At 53.6% G+C, this 15600-nt stretch overlaps 2 protein-coding genes across 2 annotated transcripts; both read left to right on the top strand.

Moving 5' to 3' along the window:
• Positions 1-315: 315 nt before the first annotated feature.
• Positions 316-3081, top strand: PEX11A (peroxisomal biogenesis factor 11 alpha; the record flags this gene model as incomplete). The annotated part of the gene is made up of 3 exons (XM_082005275.1): positions 316-386; positions 851-966; positions 2516-3081. Exons 1-3 carry the CDS (start codon positions 331-333, stop codon positions 3079-3081), a joined length of 738 nt encoding a protein of 245 aa, XP_081861401.1. The 5' UTR covers positions 316-330.
• A 6916-nt stretch (positions 3082-9997) lies between these two features.
• Positions 9998-15238, top strand: PLIN1 (perilipin 1; the record flags this gene model as incomplete). Its single annotated transcript, XM_082005151.1, has 8 exons — positions 9998-10042; positions 11396-11594; positions 11732-11814; positions 12167-12419; positions 12612-12811; positions 13346-13498; positions 14105-14338; positions 14867-15238. 8 exons carry the CDS (start codon positions 9998-10000, stop codon positions 15236-15238), a joined length of 1539 nt encoding a protein of 512 aa, XP_081861277.1.
• Positions 15239-15600: the final 362 nt, after the last annotated feature.

Here is a 15600-nt window from a genome sequence, read left to right as displayed (position 1 = left end):
CCTCCACCGCCGTCACCCCACACAGCGGCCTAACCTCGGAGCAGGAGCCGGGAGGCCAGGCCGGGCCCGCTCCCCTCCAGCCTCCCCGAGCCGAACCGCCGCAACCGCTGACGGCTGTTACCGGGCAGCCACGACCGGGGGAAGCCTTTAGCAGGGACACTTGCCCCGCTGTCGACGGTCGCCGTGGCAACGGCGCGGCGCCGTGCGGCCCGGCCGGGAACGCGCACCGGAGCGGAGGGTTCCCCCGGCGGGGCGGGGCTCGGGAGAAGCGGGGCGGAGCGGCCGTGGCCCCCGCACACCTCCCGCGACTGCCGCCCCTCTGCCGCCGCCATGGAGGGCTTCGTGGAGTTCACCAACCGCAGCCAGGGCCGCGACCAGCTCTTCCGGTGAGTGCGGAGCCGGCAGCGGAGCCAGGTGGCCTCCCCGTGCCGGGCTGGGGGCTGAGCCCACCCGCCCGTGAGCGACCCCTCGGTGCCGGCTCTTCCGGGACCCCCGTGGGCCTCGCGGCGCCGTGCGGTGGAGCATCCCTGCTGCCCCTCCGGGTGATGGGGCCTTCACGCCGCCCCCCGCCGCTTTAGACCCCCGCCTCGGGCGGGAGAGCTGCCGGTCCCCCCGGGCGGGCAGCAGCTGCTCTGCTGCCGCGCTGGTCCCTTGCTGCTCGCCGCTGTGCCTGTCCTCAGCCGCCCTCCTGTGCTCCGGCCCCTTCCCGCGGGTGTCACTCGCCCTGGCCCTGCGAGAGTGCGAGAGGGGTGACCTCAGGCTGGGAAAGAAACGCTGCCCTGCTGCTGCCATTCCTGTGAATTGTCCGTGTTTCACCTGTGTACCGTTTTCCTCATTTTTTCCATTCCAGAGCCACTCAGTACACATGCATGTTGCTTAGCTATTTAATAGAGCATAAGGCTGATAAAGAGAAGCTGGTAATGAAGCTCAAGCAGTTGGAATCTAGCATGAGCTCTGGCCGGAAAAGTAAGTACCTGGTGTCTAGAGGAATAAGCCCTTCTTCACTTGCTCCTTCCAGCAAAACAGCTCCTGGCCTTGCATTTTCTGTAGTTAACTTACCTTGAGCCACAAAACCTCTTTTAGTATAGTCACAAAATTGTCAATAGGCCTTATCCCTGCCTTGGCTTGCCAGGCTAGATAGGGCCAAATAGACATTTATTTACTTCCTCAGCCTCCTCTCCAATCAGGCCATCTGAATTATTGCTGGGCGAACTAGAGAAATAAATTAACAGTCAGCTGCTGCTGCAGAGATCAAGTTGTCATCTCTGTTCAAGGACAGATCACAGAGTTATGATCCAAGGCTGGCTTACTGCTCTCTCATTAGTCCTTCCAGCTAATGGCCTAGCGTTAAAGATCATCGTCCCAATAAAATCACCATCCTTCAGTATAGCTTTTTATATCCTAATTCACGTATTAATTTTCTTTAGCATTTATACTCTACTAAATCACATACCCTTCCATACTTTTCTCATAGTCTAACCATTTGCATCACTTCATTCTGTGTCACAATTGCATCTGTTATGGTTATGCTGTTGCTGTGGTTGTATAGCTTGCTTTCGGGTTGATCTTTCACCTACTTATCAATTGCTCAATCCTGGAACAACCTCAATATATGAGGCAAATATTCTAATTTAATGTGTTATCATGGATTTTTTTTATTATTCCAGTTAGCTCCAGAGTATTGTAATTTCTAGCAGAGGCCAGCTGGTTTCTCAGCATAGCTGTAATTCTCTTGCTTCTGCTAAACAAATCGCTAATAGATGTCAGACCTAAATTCAGGACTCCTGCAGTTCCACTAAGCTTGGGTGCTGCCAACATCTGTCACTGTGACAGTGCAGTACGTTATGAAAAGTATTTTGCATAATATTATATTAACATTTGTGAGGAGAAACCTAAACTGTGCAGCAGATTAAATCAGGCTTGCTCTATATTAGAGCTTGAAATGGAATATACTGTTCCTGCTTGCAGGGAACTACATGTATCTCTGACAAATTCATGGCTGAGGAGGGACTTGGGTCTCAGTGTGCTCGGCATGTGAATCACCAGCTTTCACAGAAGCTTAGGAAAGTTGTAGCTCATGGTTGCAACGGGGTTAGTGCACTAACGTCTCCTGTCCACAGAGTTAAGTGAAATCCAGTGCAGCGTACAGCTGAAATTGGAGGCTCTGTTTGCGTCACCATTTTGCTGACACTGACTCATTCAGGGCAGTTGGTGATACTGGTGCAGAAGGCACTGAGAACAGAGTGGCAGGAGAAGGCTACAAGTCCTGGCTATTGACAAAATTTGTGTGTAGGTCCTGGGCCGGTGCATGACAGAACTGAGATGTTTACACCCTTTTCCTCGCTAATACTAGCGTCACACACTGTGAGAAGACAACGCTTAAGCATACAAATGCCCAAAGCCCACTAAGGTTTATAAAGTACATGTGGACAGTGACATGCCAAGTTGTCCTGTGTAGGGCTCTGCCTCTGCGGTAAAGACCAGGCCATGCTAACATTTGTGGGATTTCTTGCAGTGTTCAGACTGGGCAACATGGTACACGCCTTGGTAGCAGCCAGGAGAACTACACAGCTGCCAGATGTGGTTCCTCGCGTCTGCCTTACAGCCTCCAATCTGACCCGTGCCCTCTACTTTGTCTGCGATGCGGTCCTGTGGTTGAAGAGCGTTGGGCTCCAACCTGACGTTGATAAGCCAAAGTGGCGAAATTGGGCTACCAAGTGTTACTACTTTTCACTGCTGATGAATCTAGCCAGGGACTGGTATGAGATCTCCTGGAGGCTGGAACAAGCTGTACAGGAAGAAAAGACAAAGGAGAATTCCTTCTGGGACAAACACAATCAGGAACTAAACTGTGTGAAATGTGATGGTTTGCACGGTTTTTTCCTCCTACTGTTTCAGATACTGAAAAGACATCCTCCTTTGCTGCTGGACTTGGTGAAGAATCTCTGTGATCTCTCAGGTCCTCTGGATACGCTAGGCATCTACAAGACCAACCCAGGAGTGATTGGTTTCTGTGGCATACTCTCCTCCCTGGTGGGGATCCTCACATTAGCAAGCCCACATCTGAAGCTGAAACAGTGATGTAAAAGGAGCTGCATAGTATGCAGCAAGCCAACGGTTTTGATCCTCTGATAGGTTTTTATCCTCCATATGGCACTTTCAAAATGAACATGTCTCACAGTAACCTCAAGATTAATTTTGTTCTCCGAATAAGTGAATTCTACCCTTTTTCCTTCCCTGTGTCTTTGCAGATAAGTTTGGTGCCGTGACACACTCCTTGATGGAGTGGAGATGGGAGAAGAAAGAGCAGTATTTCACAATCAGAAACAGGACTTGGAACATGGCTGCTAGATAAGAAAATATTGATGTTCCTATATTTTTATACAGGGTTGTGAAATAGCTGCATGGACAACTGTAATAGGTATATGACTTGTAACTAATCGTGTTTACACTGGAAAACTGGAATTCACCAAAGGTTCCTACAGTCAGATTTTCTATAGTGGGCTCAAGCAAGTTAGGAGCTGCAGTTAAAATGTCCTGAAGTCAAGGGCAAGCGTTCTGCTGGGTTTGGGTTCATGGATCCTGTTATCTGTAGCCAGTGGGTTGAATTCAGTGTGATGGTAACTGAAGAGTGGTATGATCCAACATTCCCATGATCTCTGTGTCACATGTACTGGTGACTCTGGATCTGTAGTCTAGTCAGTGCCAACTTGTGTCCCAGGAAATCAGCACTTCTTTTTCCTCAATAATGTGAGCCAAGGACCATCGGCCATTGAGTCTGACTTCTCCAGCAGGCCATGGCTGAGTGTTTTGGTGAAGGACAGTGTGGGGAAGAAGTTTGTCGGAATGCTGATGATGCTGTGATTTGTAGAGAACTGGGTTTCCAAAGCTGTGAATCTGGAACCACTCACAAGCACTAAATTTCCCATTACACATGCACCTTAACTACCAAACCCCTGTGATTTCAAGTGCAAAAATTTTCCATTAATCATATTGTGATAAGGAGCTTGTTTTGCTGTTCTAATTTTACGTGAAAATTCCAGTAAAATAAGGAGCTTTGGAACCTGCAGTTAAGGAAAGAAGCCTGGCTTGGAACTTGTTGAGTCAGAAAAACTGCACGGGTGTGTTTCTAGTTGTGTAAGTTCCCAGAGGAAAGGGAGTGGAGTTGGTCATGATAATATCAGAATCCCCTGTGAGAAGAAAAGCTTATTACTGGATTTGGGCATTCATGGTTAATATTTTCCTACTTGGTCCTTCCTATCCTTCCCTCTCATGACCACAAGATTTCTTGTGTGTTCCCTCACTGCTTGAATGGGTTCTACCATTTGAAAATCCCTTACTTTTGCCCTGCAGCTGCATTGTTATTGCTCATCACTTACCTCGCTGGGAACGACTGCCTGGCAGTTTAGTCTAGGTTAAAGAAGAAATGCCGTGTCCAGCTGTCTAACAGTTACATGGCATGCCGTCTTTGTTGCTCTTGATTTTGCAGAGTACCAGTTCTGACACCTCTGAGAAAAATTTGCACATTATATAGAAGAGAAATTTATCATATTTCTTCATCAGGGTTAGGCCGCTGTGTTCTGCTAGTTTCTGGTGCAAGGACTTCTTGTTCCGTCTGTCAGGACATGTGAACAGAGACTACTCTAACCTGGACCAAGGTACTCTCTTATTATTTCTGATGCTGTCTGAAAACAGAAATTAAAAGGTGCTGGTCTCCTTTATTAAAAGGAGAAGGCTGTGGAATGGAGTAGGCATGGTAAGGCAGTGCCTCAGCTTACCTTGAGTCATTGTGGTCAGGCTTGGAATTACTTCCAGTTTGAATCTGAAGTGTTAGCCTGCCAAAGAAGTATTTGAAAAAATAGGTTGCTGGGCAGGATAATTAAGTGTGCTTGAAGACCAAATGTGGCCTGCAGCAGCTCCTCTTTTTAATATGGAAATGAATACCATTAAAAGTAGAGCAGAGTGTACTGGCAGTTCAGACCATAATGGAGCATTACATGTGGGATATGATGTCTTCAAGGGCTTCCTCTCCTTTTTAACAATGGATTTTTTTTGTTTCTTTACTCCCATTTGTCTTTGAGCTCCTGGCAGTGTGGGGCCCATCCCTCCCTTGGTCAGATTTGATCATTATCCCTGCATGTAAGGAAGGAAGAGAAGTCTTGATGATGTGGCAGCAGAGGTTTGGCCACCCTTTGTCTACAGAATTTCATCTTCTTGCAGAAAAATGTGTTTAGAATTCCTCTCACGGGAGCTCTTGGATACAAAATACTTCTTTCACTGGTTTGCAAACTGGTTTCTCTTTTTCCGTTGCAGTTTGTAGGTAAATGGCTTAACATAGCGATATGGCCCCTAGCCAGCTACACCTCCCTGTGCCCTGCCAAGGGAGAAGGGTGTTTTTTTTCCCTTGTGCCAGACTAACACTGTGCAAAGCTGTGAGCTAGGCTTTGATGTTTCTCCTGTAGGGACTGGCATGGATTAGCAAGTACAGACTTAACTTGGGAAATGGAGCAGTGAATTTTCTGCCTGTCTCAGCTTTACCTGTCCCTTTTTACATGACATGGGTTGGAGCATACAGGAGTAACTCTCTTCACTGGATGTTAAGCATTAATACTTGCCTTCTGCTCCCCAGCTGGAGGCTAGCAATTTAATGTACCTTAATGTAATGTGACTGAAGCCATAGAATCACAATCAAATGGAGAAAATCCTTTTAGTGCCTTTTTTTGGTATCTGCTTCTAATACAGCAGTTGGAATAAGGACAGCTGTTTGAACACAAGCAATAAACTGAGATGAGTGTGACACTGTGTCTATGTGTGACTTGGGGGGGGGGGGGGGAAGAGATTCTGAAGGATCTTCCCTCCCACCTCTGAACTTTATGAAGGATGATAGTGTTAAAGAGACATTGCCTATATTTGCTCTTGGCTTATAGAGCTGTCCTTTTGCAGTAGCAAGGTGCCAGCCAGATTCATCAGACTCATTTCAGTTGCAAAAACATGAAGAAGTAAATATGTGAGTACCTGGTAAAACTGCATGTGACATGCCTTGAAGCAAAATGTCAATTGTCATCCATTGCCCTTGAGTACCAGCAGAGAGAGCTGGAGCCTTCTGCCCAGTTAGGCACAGCTACAGTGAAAGGAACGGGCGCACTTGCATTTTAGTATGTTAGAAACAGCCTTCCATTTGGATGGGTCTTAGTGTCGTAGGGTAAATCGGTGCAGCTGTTTAACAACAAATGCCTGTTCAGGGCAGGGATTGAAGGGTAACATCTCCAGCTGAGGTGGGGAGGGATCAAGCCGGGATAACCGTTAAAACCGAACTTACTGTTAGCTCCTATCGCCTGCAGGAAGAGCTTTGCACGCTTGGAAGCTCCAAAATGTCACTTACTGAATAATGTATAAAGCCTTGCATTCAGCAATGTTTTAGCAAGAGTTTCCTTCTGAGTTACTGGTCTCATACACATTTTGTAATGGAAACAGTTAACAGGAGAGTGTTCTGGGTGAGATGTGCAAAGTAATCTTCTACTCTGCTTACAGGCAAGGCCTTCCAAATGTTAATACCATGCTTGGCATGATATTTCAAGAAATGCGTGAGCCATTTGGGATTCCCAGGTGAGCGGCAAGAAGGATCAAAGGTCTGAAAACCAACATCTCCAGGGAGGGGCCAAATGAACCGGTTCTGTAGAGAAAGGTGACTGTGGGAGGGTGTCAGAAGTCTTCAGGCGTTTAAAAGGTTGACTGCCAAGAGGAAGGCAATAAATTGTTCTCTGAATCCATCCAGGAGGTAATAACTGGATTATTTCATTGCAGCAAAGAATAAGTCGGTCACACAGGTGACTTTATTTGAACCTGGCAAAATAAAAGACTAAATGGATTGCCCAGGAAGGCAGTCCTTAAAAAGAATCTGGACAGACATCTGCCAGCAGCGGTTTAGGGGCTGCTGATCCTGCTACAGGGCATGGAAGTAAATTAGTGACCTCTCCAGCCCCTTCCCAGACCTAAGTGTAAAGATGCCTTGCAGGTCTTTGGGGATCTGGCTCATCCCCTTGCTGTGGTATATTAATGGCTATGGAGCTGACTGCAGAGACAAGGGAGTAAAACTCTGCTTCCCTGCACCCAACTGTTCCGGCGAGATCTGAATGTTGCCTGCAGAATCACAGAAAGCATTTCTGGTGCGGGGCGGAGTGGCGGAGGGTGGAGGCAGCGGTACCTTTGCACTGCAGAGCCCGGGGCTGGCACAGCCTTTGCCCCGGAGGAAGGGGAGGGGATGAGCGAAGGCGTTAGTAGGGCAAAGGCTGTGTTGTCTGTTGATCCCAACTCCAGCCAAGGCAGAGAGAAGGTTGGCATGCCCACTGCACTTCTAGCAAGGCCAGCAGGACTGGAAAATGTCTCCGTGCCAAGAGAGCAAACTTTTGAGCGGGCTGCTGCCCTTTGTCCCGCTGTCTGCAGAGCAGTGACTCACCACGGCGCCGAGCTGGAGGCAGCCCAGGACGTTCGGACGCCGCTGTACCCAGCTAGCAAGGCAGGCCTGCGAGCTTTGCAGGGCCCCGGGCTGGGGGCGGACTCCAGGTTCTTTGGGAGGAAAGGGGATAATTTTCCTCCCGTGCATGGCTTTCCCACGTCCCCGGGAAGGCTCCCGCACCCATGTAGGAGCAGCACAGCCAGGAGCAGGAGCCGTGCAGGCGCATTGGGCGCACACTGTCGTGTCCTGCACGGGGATGCTGGGCAGCCGCCCGCCAAGGGTCTCCGTGCTGGATGGTCCGAGACACGCGGCAGCCTTGTGTCAGCAGGCTGCCTGGATCTCCCATCTGCACTGATCCCCTTGGGTTATTGCTTTGTCCTCTGGCATTTGTCCTCTTTCCTCCATGCTGTCCTTGTCTCTTCAGTGCAGCTCATCCTTGATCACCGTAGTCAATAACCAAAACTCATTGCAGCTTCATACAGGTGGTGTCTTCTTTCATTGCAATCAATACCACAAACGGGTTTGTTAATTATGATGGGAGTTGGCAGGGTGCCTCCCACACGGCAAGGCAGGCTGGCTGTGAAAGAGCAGCAGTAGCGAGAGCATCACTGGTGGGTCAAGGGGAGCAGTTGTTTCTCTCCATGCAGTACTTGTGAGGTTACACTGGGGAACCGTGCCCTGTTTTGGCCCCACCAGCACAGGAGAGATTTTGACCATCTGGAGAGAGTCTGGCAGACGATCATTAGGAGGGTAAGACATTTAGGGGCATCAAGCACATGCTGTACCACAGGCTGGAGCACAAACTCTGCTCAGAGGTGCACTGAGCAAGGTTAAGAGGTAGCAGGCAGAAATTGCAACAGAGGAAATTCCGATTGGACATAAGGAAAAAATGGTTTCTCATGATCGTGGTTAGCACTGGAGCTGGGCCCCAGAGAGATGGGAATTTTATCCTTGGAGATTTTTGAGACTTGACTGGATGAGACCTTGAGCAGCCTGATCTAGCTTTGAGGATAGCCCTGCTTTGAGAAAGAGCTGGATGAGGTGACTTCCAGAGATCTTTTCCAATCTGATTTTTCTCTCCCTTTCTGTCTACTCCAAATGTCTAGAGGTCTCCTAATGCAATGTCTGCCCTGACGCTCAGCTAAAAGCCTCGTCACTAAAATACTCGGTGGATTTTTTCAGAAATTGCAGACCTGGCCAAACTAGATGATTGTTTTGTGCAGGGTGTGTCCCTCATGTCTGCCTTCTGCTCCTTGTGCTTAGTAAACTCTCCTGAGGAGAAACTATGTTCTTGGTCTGTGTTGTGTTTCCCAACAGGATGGGATCCTGGTCCACCATGGGCGATAACAGGGTCTACAGAAGTAGAGGAAGGTTTTATTCTCTTCCGCACTCATCATCCACCCATTGTCCATAACAAACCCTGCCTAACTCTTCACCTTCTCTCTGGCTGCTCATAATCTGTTGCTTTTGAGGTGATGAGGTCCAAAGGTGAATTATTTTCACTCTTGGTGAGTGGCATTAAACCCCCGTGTATCCCAGCTATGCCACAGCTTCTGGGCTCTGCAGGAAAGGTGATGAAGGGGATTTTCTGCCACCATCTGTTCCAAATTACAGTGGCTTCAGGGAGCTCTTTGGCCAGTTTCCACCACAACCCGCCAGCTCCCAAACTCACGCAACTGGGAGGTGGGGCCTCGTGGTGGTAGTGGCCGGGGCACCGTTCATCGCTCTCAGAGGACCCGGGCGAAGGGACGGCGCAGCCACCACCCTCTGCTCCTGCTCTGCGGGACAGGCTGCCCCTCGGTGAGTAGCCTGTCCCCACTGGGCGCTCTGGGGACAGCTTCAGCGGGACCGGGAGGGTGAGAGCAGGGATCACCCACCCTCCCTAAATCTCCTGAATTTCATATGCTGCTGAGAAAAGGAGGTCTGTGCCGGGGGTGGGAGCTGGAGGTGTGCTTTTGGGTGTCACTCAGCCGGCAGCAGTGGAGATGAGTGTTTTGCAGTGCTTTTGCCCCCCGCATCGAGCTGGGGCTGCGCAGGGATGGGCACTGGCATCGTGAGCTGTGGGGCAGATGCTGACCACGGCTGGGCAGCTCACCGCATCCATCCCTACCTGCAGCTCCTCTCTCTGCTCCTGTCCTGCCTTCTTACCCCTTCTCAGCCCGCATCTTGCCCTGGCCCCCGTGCACATCTGTTAGTATCCTGGTTGCTCTGAGTTTGCCTTACAGCTCTGGCAATGCTCTTTATCCTGCCTTGTACTGTAGCTCCTCCAAACTCGATGCCTCTCAACTAAGTTTTTGATTCTTTGGGTATTAAAACTCACTAGCAGGGGAGGGCTGTGTGGAGTCATTGGTTTTACAGCTTAATTGGTAAAAAGTCAAGCGTTGGGCAATGCCGCATCCATTGCACCCATGGGAGTTGCATGTCTCAGCCCAGCTCCTGGCCCTGCCATGCTCGGGGGGTGTGAGGGGAGCCCGAGCCCAGCCCTGCCTTCACAGCAGGGTCTGCGGCTCCCAACTTTGCTTTGCAGGTGGGTGCGTCACGATGACAGCAAAGAAGAATCAGACTCTGCAGAATGGAAGTGCCAAGGTGGGTGCGGGAAGAGGCAGAGAGGGCAGGGCAGAGGTGAGCCGAGGGCACCAGGTAGCTCGTACCGGCTCTGCCGGATGAGTACAAGTCACATCTGACGCTGTCGCCCTGTTATCTTTATATGGATCTTTAGCTGCAATAATATAGAGCATCATCAAAGGGAAAGGATAAAACCTTTTGCATGCTTGAAATTAAATAGTTTAGAACAAAGGGAGTTAACCCTGGGCGATGCAAGCGCTTGGCGATACCTGCCAGCTGTGCCTGTCCTTTGTCTATGTCCCCACTGTGGAGCCCAGAGCTCCAGCAGTCGCGCTGCTGCGAACAGCTGGAGCCCCCGGGATTGCTGGACTGCGGGACTTGTGGGAGGGCTGGCTGCACGTCAAGCCAAAATTAGCACCGTACAGCACAAAGCAATATAGTTTTTATCAAACATGCAGATTCACCGTCCAGTCGTGGTCACAAGTGGGACGTGAAGCCAAACTCTGCCTCTCGCCCACTGGTGATCAGGGGAAAGCTCAGCTTTTTGTTTTGCTCTGTCCCATGCAACCCAAAGACCACTTGCCTCATGGCTGCTGTGATGAATCAACATTTGCCCCGTTCGTCCCTTGGGGCTGCAGTGTCTCGCTCGGTCGTCTCGCCTCACCAGGTGGGCACCAGGCAGAGCAGGAGCAGTGGGCTGGAGCTGCAGCTTTACCCTGCTCACCCGGCTTTGAGGGACCCGTCTCCAGCCGTGCTCTGGCACTGGCAGCACACATAGGTGTCAGCTGTGCTGGTTTATACTGGCATCCCATGTCACTCATGTTAGCAGGTGTGGGGACACAGTGCCTTGCTGCCTCGCATTGCTCTAGTGCCCTCTTCTTCAATGGCACCTGCCAAAGCTCTTTGTGCCATCAAGGACAGACCCACTCCTCTCCCTTCTCCTTTTCGAGGCCCGTATCCCTCACTCGTCATGGTGACAGGACAGAGAGGACAGAGGCGACACATAGGCAAAATGGACTTTGCTGGTCCGAGGACAGGAGCAAGGGCTGGGTCAGATGGAATAAGCAGCAGAAGAGGGTGGAAAGCCAGGGGGAGCGGCTGGACAGTCGGGCATGGGTGGTGAGGGGAGTGGGGACCATCGCCCCTCCAGCACTGCCTGCACTCCTTCAGCAGCCAGGCTGCTTGTCCTTGGCTGTGCTGTACGCAACATAGCTGGGAGACCCTCGATGGGGTTTGAGAAATGCCCTCCTCCTCCAGCGTGAGCTGAGGTCCTCTGCGGTCACTGCAACACACCAAATGCCACCTGCGTGCAGGCGACGGGGCGTTCCTTGGGGAACGGCTGTTGGCTGACCAATGCCTGTCTGCCACGTGCAGGAGAATGTGCTGCAGAGGGTTCTGCAGCTGCCGGTGGTGAGCTCGACCTGCGAAAGCCTCCAGCGGACCTACACCAGCACCAAGGAGGCCCACCCGCTCATGGCCTCGGTATGCGAGGTCTATGAGCGGGGCGTGCAGGGTGCCAGTGCCTTGGCCATGTGGAGCGTGGAGCCCGTGGTGCGCAGGCTGGAGCCTCAGTGTGAGTCCATCCACTGGGGGGGTCACGGCAGGGGGGAGGCACCAGAGCCTCCCTCGGTGGGACAGCACCTGTGACCCCCTAGCACCGCCCGGGAGCTTTTCTTACTAACCCCCCTGCCATGCTTTTGCCCAAGGCAGTCGCTGTGGCTAACAACCTGGCTTGCCGGGGCTTGGACCACCTGGAGGAGAAGATCCCTGCCCTCCAGTACCCCGTCGACAAGGTGAGTCACAGGCAGGGCAGCCTGGCACCCCCCAGCCCCTCTGCAGAGCCCGCGGCACATCTCATCTGGTCTCATTTCTGGATGGTGATAGGCTGCTGAGGGGGGAACAGGGCAGCACCTCCAAGCGAGGACTCCTCCAGGGGCTCCTGCAGCCCAGGGGATGGTTGGGGCACTCCAAATATAGGTCAATAGCATCCTATGTTCCATCCCTGCCAGCCCAGGCTGGAGAGAAGCTCCTCTTGGGGCTGTCTACTGGCATGGCCATGGCTGGGGTCCCCCCCATGGTCCCTCTGGCTGTCCCATGCCACCCCAAGCACACCAGCAGGGCTGTTCTCCATCTCTCCACCTGCAGCTTGCATCTGAACTGAAGGGCACCATCTCCTTCCCACTCCAAAGTGCCAAAAGCACCATTGGCAACTCTGTGGATAAAATCATGGAGCTGGCGGCCGAGGGCTATGAAGCCACCAAGAGCACGGTGGAAACAACAGCAAAGTACACAAGGAGGAACTCAGTGAGCCAGATGGCAGCTGCAGGGGTCGACACGGCCCTGGGCGGGCTGGAGAAGCTGATGGAGTACCTGCTGCCAGAGGAGGATGAAGAAGCAGGTAGTCCTGATGCCCAAATCCCCTCTGAGGGTGGCTGGGGAGGGCTGGCTGTATATGGGGTGGCACCTTGCTCGTGGGGTGCACGTGGCAGGAGGACGCCCCTGCATTTTGGTGCAGAGCTGCCTAGGAGGGTTGTCCCTCCAGGATGCAAACCCCCCCACCGCTCTCCTGTCTGTGCTCTTCTGCCTTTAGATCAGAAGCCCAAAGAGACGCGTGGGTCAGCAGTAAAGGTCTCCCAGCAGCAGCCCAGCACTCCCAGTGCTCCCAGCACCCTGGGCCGGATTGGCGCCTTGGTTAGCACCGTCTCCAACCGTGCTTACCAGCAAACAACCCAAAGCCTCCAGCGTGCCAAAGCCAAAGGGCAGGAGCTGGCCACCTGGATCCCCATCCTGGTGAGTGCCAAAACCCATCTGCCAAGTTCCTGCTCCCCCATACCTTCTCTTGGGCTGATTCTGGTTTTGGATGAGACATTTCAGGCTCCTTGGAGCACATCTGAGAGCAGAGTGGTGGGTGCTGCTTGTTCCTGGGCTCAGTGGGACAAGCCGGAGCAGTGGTTCCCGTGGCACATTCACACACAACCTTGTACTGTGTTGGCGGGACGAGTTATTTTTAGCTGGCTTGCAGTGTATAATGTTGATTTATGGCATTGCCATAACATCCTCCCTAAAGCAAAAAGCCCCCCTAGAGGATGGGGAGAAGGAGGCGCCTCTCCTCTCCCACCCAGCTCTGCAGTGGGAACACCTTCCCTGGGTGCGCCGAAATCCTGGGGCTCCCATCTGCCCTCGGGATTTCTTCCCACACGCATAAATGAACCCCACTACTCCCTGCGCACCCCAGGGCCCCTGTGAAATCCTCAAGCTAAGCAGGATGGGGTGGATGGGACCTGCCAGCCCCCTGCAAGCAGTGGCTTTCTGCTCCCCTTCCAGGGCAGCCTGGCCAAGCCGAGCACAGCCGAGGCGACGCAGGTCCATGGTGATGGGCAGAGCACCGCAGCCGGCTGGCTGAGCCGGCGGCAGAGCAAGGTGCCGGAGCAGAAGCAGGAGAAAGCAGAGAAGAAAGACAACAACCACACCAAGGAGGTATGGAGAAAAGGGGCCAGTGAGCCAGCAGTGCCCCAAAGCATCTTCCTGCCCTTGGACCATGCCAGCATGGGCAATGTACGACTGGGCCCCCGTCCCTGCTGACCCCTGAACTGCAGCTTGGAGGAAGCAAGGGTGGGTTGGCAGTGGGGCAGCCCCCTTCCCTGACTCCCCAAAGCTGGGGGCTGAGGGCAGCCTCTGCACCGGGCAGGGTCACCCTAGCTTGTGTATTCGAGACTCATTTGCTGCTGTGGGGTGTCAGCAGCGAGGGGTGGTGTGAGCCGGCTGGGAATGGTGCCCAGCAGCGGCTCCGCTGGGACGCGGGGACGGGAAGCAGCAGGTCAGGGTCACTGCCCTTCGCCTCTGCCTGCAGCGGAAGCACAGCCCGGGGTAGGGGGTCTCCGGGGCCCTGGGAGTTTGGGGAGCCGGAGGGTGGGACAGGGAGTGATCCTGCTGCAAAAGGCCACGGTGGCTTTTGCAAAGCAGCGAGCCAAAAGCACTCAGCCTTTGAGCTGCGGAGGGGATGGGGAGCCCAGGGCCACCCCTGTCCTGCCCGGAGGGGCTGGCCAGGCTGGGGCCAGCGGCTGGGCTGGTTTCTCTCAGCAGGCGGGGGACAGCCCCGGGCTGGTGGGCAGCGTGGCTCACAACCTGCAAAGCGCCTGCGCCTCCGGCATCTCCAGCGTGAAGAAGGTCCCGGCCGTGGCCTGGGATGCAGCAGAGGGGTTGATCCTCTTCACACCCCGCAGGCTGTCCAAGGCCATGGAGACGGTGGATGCTCTGGGGGGGACCCTTGTCAGTGCCCCCAAGCATCTGCTGGGCACCCTGTACAGCTACGTGCCGGTGAGTTTGTCCCCAGCCGGGTCCCGTCTATCTCCAGCAAACCCCATTTTGCCCAACGTCCTCTCATGGGCACCCCATAGCGCTGGGCGATGCCAGGAGGTACCAGAGTGTGGAGATGTGGGGCTGTCAGGACACCTCAGTCCCATCCTCCTCCTGAGCATCCCTCAAGCTGTGACAGGCTTGTTAGTGACTTCTTCCCCATAGAGGAAATAGTGCCCTAGGTCAGCTGGTGGTGGCACCTTCACATGATTCATACCCAACCCAGGGTGCAACCAGGGTGCTTTTCCTGGGAAAGCAAAAGGTCAGGCTGAGACCTTCCTTCCCTCAACTTTCCTTCCCCCCACCCCACTGCTCCCCTGGGACTACTTCTCCACTGCAGCTGCCCGTGAGTCCCTCCACTGGGGACACCTCCACAGACCAAACTGGCTTGTCCTGCTGTCCCCCCAGTTTTAGGGGGGCTGTATAGCAGGGGGACAGCAGAGCCAGCAGGTGGGTGCAGCCTGGCTGGGCACTCACCCCTGCCCTCAGCTCCGCAGGCAGTCGGTGAAGGAAGAGGAGGCAGCTGGGGGCAGCAAGCCTGGCCCAGAGACGGAGCAGAAGGAGGAGGACGCCAAGCCTGCTTCCCCCTCCACCGAGGAGAAATCCCAGCTGAGGGGTGACTGGCGGTTGTACCGCGGCCATCACCCCCTCTCCTTTCTGGGGCTCGAGGACCCCCTTTTCCTGCGGCACAACCTCTACCGCAGCCCTGCCTTCGAGCCTGAGTGCCCCCTCCCGCGGAAATCCGCCTTCGCTCCCTACAACAGGCGGGTGAGCGAGGGCTCCTACCGCTTCAGCCCCGAGGCCATGTACAGCCGGGCTTACTACACCAACCTCTACAGCCCTGCCTTCAAGAAAGACTGAGCCAGGGGGGAGGATGAGCATCCTGGCTCCCCTCTAATTCCTCACCAGCATGCTTTGCCCAGGCCCCCGCCAGCCGCCCACACCCACCCCTATACCAGGACAGGAGCTCAAAGTAGTGGAGATGCCATGGATGTCTTCTTCTGGAGTGCATCAGGGACAGGATGGGGGAATAAAGGCAGCCAAAAGCTCTGTTGGTGGAAGGAGAAGGCAGGGGGACATGGGACCAGAAGGGACCAGAGAGGTGAGAGAGCAGTGAGACCAGAAGAAAGGGACCAGCTACGCCTGGCATGGGGCCACCCTAGTCCCTGTTGAGCAGAGAGTGTGGACTTAGATGGGCTACACATTGAGAACAGTGCTGAGAG

The sequence above is a fragment of the Phaethon aethereus genome, assembly GCF_964289735.1.
Source record: "Phaethon aethereus genome assembly, chromosome: 12".
Taxonomy (NCBI): domain Eukaryota; kingdom Metazoa; phylum Chordata; class Aves; order Phaethontiformes; family Phaethontidae; genus Phaethon; species Phaethon aethereus.
The sequence above is the reverse complement of the archived record's forward strand: the minus strand, read 5'-3'. Positions and strand labels throughout refer to the sequence as shown.